Below are 4641 nucleotides of genomic sequence, written 5' to 3'. Positions count from 1 at the left end.
CCCGACGTTCCAGGCCCTGTGCCTGGGCAGCAAGGTCACTCTCCCGATATTCCAGGCCCTGTGGCAGCAGCAGCGAGGTCATTCTCCCGACGTTTCAGGCCCTGTGCCTGGGCAGCGAGGTCACTCTCCTGACATTCCAGGCCCTGTGCCTGGGCAGCGAGGTCACTCTCCTGACGTCCCAGGCCCTGTGCCTGGGCAGCGAGGTCGCTCTCCCGATGTTCGGGGCCAGAGGCAGGAAAGCCCCTCCAGTGATCGGGGGGCGGGCGGATGGCAGCGCCCACAGCAATGGACTCTTCAAGATGGCAGCGCTGGCGAAGCAGCATCTGCGTCTGAAATGGGACCCATGGCCCCGGTGGCCTGGCCTGGCGGCAGAGCCAGGGATTCCTGGGTGTGGGGCGAGTGCGGACTCAGCGGTGACAGTGAACTGGGCCCAGGGGCAAAGAGATAGTGCCTAAAGTGGGGCAAATCCTACGTTGGTGGGTCCGGTGCAGGAGGCAGTGAGGCGGTGGGGGTCTCCCTTGAAGCTAGGAGCTGGCATGGACTGGGTCAGAAAGACTGATATTCTCAACTTTTTACTTCTTCACTTTTCTAATTTATTCCTATGACCACTAATGCTGGACTATTTATTTCTTTACTTTTCTAATTTTTTTTTGTTTCCTAAGAATTTGATCTTACGTATCTGTACCGAGGTACCTTTGTGGTGTTGTAATGCAATCACTGTGAACGTTTCACTGTATTCATTTGAGTACATGGGACAATAAAGCTAATTCAATTCAACATCCTTCCTCTCGTGTGGAGACCAGAACTGCATACAGTACTCTAACTGTGACCTAACCCATATCCTGTCTATGTCCTCCAACATAACCTCCCTGCTCTTATAATCTACACCATGGCTACACCATAAGCATTCCATTTGCCTTCTGAACTACCTTATTAACCCACTTTGCCACCTTCAGACCTCTGTGGGAAAATACACCCAGATTCCTCTGTTCCTCTCAGCTTCTTAGTCAATAAGTGAGTACTCCCTTGTCTTGTTACTTCTTCCAAAGTGCATCATCTCATACTTATCAGGGTTAAATTCCATTTGCTACTGATCAGCCCCTCTACATCCTCCTGTAATGTAATACCATCTTCCTCACTGCCACACCTTTTCAAAGTCCTAACTGTTTCACCTGCATCCTTTGCCTCCTGTTCTTAGCCCACACGTGACTCCAGTCTCACACCAGTTTGATTGACACTTGAGCTGCCTCCTAGCCAATATCAAACTGTGACAAAGAATAACATCAGATAGAGCAATAGGATGGACTACCATGGGTCAAGGAGACAGTGTCAAGTCAGCTAGAACTAGTGGGCGATGAAGTGTCCAACACACACAACCTGAGAATTAATTTCAGTAAAAAAACTTCTTTAGAATCAGTTTCAGACTCTCAATTCTTTCCTATTGGACATTTGGAAGAAGGAGCAGTGACCAATTATCACAGACTATTATAACTTCCTTCACTGAGAAGTTTTTTAATTCATTCACAGGATGAGGGCGTTGCTGACTAGGCCAGCCATTTATAGCCCATCCCTAAACACCCAGAGGGCAGTTAAAAGCCAATCACATTGTTGTAGGGCAGGAGTCACATGTTGGTCAGACTCATAAGGACAGCAGATTTCCCTCCCTAAAGGGCATTGGTGAAGCAGATGAGTTTTTCCAACAATTGACAATGGATTCATGGTCATCATTAAACTCTTAATTCCGAATGACTTTATTGAATTCAAATTCCACCATGGTGGGATTTGAACCACGGTCCCCAGAATATTACCTGGGTTTCTAAAATCAATAATCCAGTGACAATACCACTAGGCCATCACCTCCACAAGTTGAAAATGGCATCAAATTGACAGAAAAAACATCAGTGTTGTGAAGAATACTGGTAGGCCAGAAGATTGGGATTACTTCAGAAACCAGCAACGGATAACTAAAAATAAAGAGGGGACATTAGATTATGAGAGTAAATTAGCAAGAAATAAAGAAACAGACAATAAGAACTTCTACTGTATATAAGAAAGAGACCATCCAAAGTAAGTGTTAGGCACTAAGGATGAAAGGAATCAATATTGGGAAGCACAAAAATGACACAGACTGTGAACAAGACACTAAATATATTCCATCAGCAGCAGAAAGTTAGGGGGACGAAGAGCAAAAAACCTGAAATAACCATTATCACCAGCAAAATAGTATCAGGATCTTCATAGGACTGAAAGTTGACAGGTTCCCTCAATAAGATGATGTGCATCCTAGGTTCTTAAACAAAGTAATTACATAGATTGTGAATTCATTGGTTATAATCTTCCAAGGGTCTCTAGATTCTGAAAAGGACCCAGTGGATTGGAAAACTGTAAATATAACAACTCTTTTCAATAAAGGGTGGAGACAAACAGCAGAGAACTATAGACCAGTTTGCCTAACATCTGCCATTGAGTGAATGCTTGACTCCATTATTAAGGAAACAGGACATTTTGAAAATGGTAATATAATTAGGCAGAGTCAACGTGCTTTCATGAAAGGGAAATCCATGGCTCTGTGGTTAGCACTGCTACCTCACAGTGCCAGGGACCCAGGTTCAATCCCACCCTCGGGCAACTGTCTGTGTAGAGTTTGCACATTCTCCCCGTGTTTGTGTGGGTTTGTTCCAGGTGCTCCAGTTTCCTCCCACAGTCCAAAGATGTGCAGGTTAGGGTGGATTGGCTGTGGGAAATTGCCCATAGTGTCCAGGGATATGTAGATTGGGTGTGCCATGGGGGGGATGGGTCTGGGCGGGATGCTCTGAGGGTCAGTGTGGACTACTTGGGCCGAAGGGCCTGTTTCCACACTGTAGGGATTCTATGAAGGAGACTCTATGAAATTTGTTGGAGTTTTTTGATGACGTAGCAAGCACTGTGGTTAACGGAGAAATGGAGGAGTAATTAAAGCAAATGGATGCATTTAAGGGGAAGCTGGACAAGCTGAGATGATGGATTTTAGATGAGGAACAATGAGAGGGTGCTCAAGCAGAGTTAAACATTGGCAAGGACTGGTTGGGCTAAATACCTGTTTCTGTTCCCACATATCCAGAATAACCCACCTGCTTCTATTTCTTTTGTTCTTCTGATTTAAAATGGAGGCATTACTGGGCTGGAGCTAATGTAGGTTAGTGAGCATAGAGGGAGCAAATGGGTCGAGGTGTCAGTTAGGATTGATCAACATTGCTTGTTAGTGAAATCTCACCACAGCATTCAGGCAGTTCTGGGTCAGCTCTGGGAGAGAGTACATCATCTACCTTCAGTATCCAATGCAATCAACATTAGTTAAAACAGCTTCAAGTGTCAAAAAAAAAAGTTCTTTAGTGAATGAAAATGTTTTGAAATAAATACGAATAATAATGATAAACACCTGATTTCATAATACTGATAAAACAAATGCCAGTAAACTCTTCTTAATCACAGCCAAACAAAGATCCTCACAACTGCTCTGTTTTTTGTGTTAAAAAAATAAATTGTTTGAACTTTCCTCAATGATAAAGAAGACTCGCCATGAAATTCCTCCATTTTCTTTTTTTAAAAAAATGTTGATTCACTGTGAATCCACGCAGTGTGAAAAGTTTCAGTTGGACTTGGCACAGAATTCTGTTTTTGTAAATGGAGGCTGGGTCATCGCCGAGCCCCTTCCTGGCAAGCCAGCGATGACTGGCTTCGGCACAGTCATTGCTGCCTCATGAAGTTGGCGCTGTTGAAGTTGGCGATGTGCGTTAATCCAATCCCAGCCGGGTTAACATCACAAAACTAATAACCAGCGTCATGCTCCAGCTCAACACGATCCCAGCCTTGGACATGCAGGAGCAATTCCTTTTCTCGTCTCCTGACCTGCCATCACCATGATGACCGCGCCCCATTCGGGCTCTGGAACGGGCGTGCTCTGAAATCGATGAGTCCGCCTGCATCTCGCTGCACACCAGCCAATCCTTGGCCACGGATTTTGGGTACCCAGGGTCCACTTGCATGTCCCTGCATGTCACTTTCCAGTAATCCTTCCCCTTAAAGAAATAGGCAGCACCTACACGGGGGCACAAATATTCGATTTGACTTCATTTGATTTCACTGTTGTCTCACACTTACTCAGATACAGGGCAAGTATTGTTTTGCAAGCTATACAGCCCGATCATACCTCACGTATGTACTTGGGTCAGTGATGAGGGAGTGCCGCACTGTCGGAGGGTCAGGGCTGAGGGAGTGCCGCACTGTCAGAGGGTCAGTGCTGAGGGAGAGCCGCACTGTCGGAGGGTCAGTGCTGAGGGAGCGCCGCACTGTCGGAGGGTCAGTGCTGAGGGAGCGCCGCACTGTCGGAGGGTCAGTGCTGAGGGAGAGCCGCACTGTCGGAGGGTCAGTGCTGAGGGAGCGCCGCATTGTCGGAGGGTCAATTCTGGGGGAGTGCCACACTGTCAGAGGGTCAGTACTGAGGGAGTGCCGCACTGTCGGAGGCTCAGTGCTGAGGGAGTGCCGCACTGTCGGAGGGTCAGTGCTGAGGGGGTGCTGCACTGTCGGAGGGTCAGTGCTGAGGGAGAGCCGCACTGTCGGAGGGTCAGTGCTGAGGGAGCGCCGCATTGTTGGAGGGTCAAT

General features: G+C 47.0%; 1 protein-coding gene across 1 annotated transcript in view; it reads right to left on the bottom strand.

Annotated features, from left to right (window-relative positions):
- Positions 1 to 3762: 3762 nt before the first annotated feature.
- The window catches only part of LOC125481061 (matrix metalloproteinase-17-like), a 20393-nt gene continuing 19514 nt past the window's right edge, over positions 3763 to 4641 (bottom strand). Inside the window, exon 5 of the mRNA XM_048592171.1 lies at positions 3763 to 4078. Within this exon, the coding sequence (XP_048448128.1) occupies positions 3774 to 4078 (305 nt within the window). The 3' untranslated portion in view covers positions 3763 to 3773. The remainder of the gene's footprint in view (positions 4079 to 4641) is intronic.

The sequence above is a fragment of the Rhincodon typus genome, unplaced genomic scaffold (assembly GCF_021869965.1).
Source record: "Rhincodon typus isolate 14 unplaced genomic scaffold, sRhiTyp1.1 hic_rhity00000744, whole genome shotgun sequence".
NCBI classification, from domain to species: Eukaryota; Metazoa; Chordata; class Chondrichthyes; order Orectolobiformes; family Rhincodontidae; genus Rhincodon; species Rhincodon typus.
The sequence above is the reverse complement of the archived record's forward strand: the minus strand, read 5'-3'. Positions and strand labels throughout refer to the sequence as shown.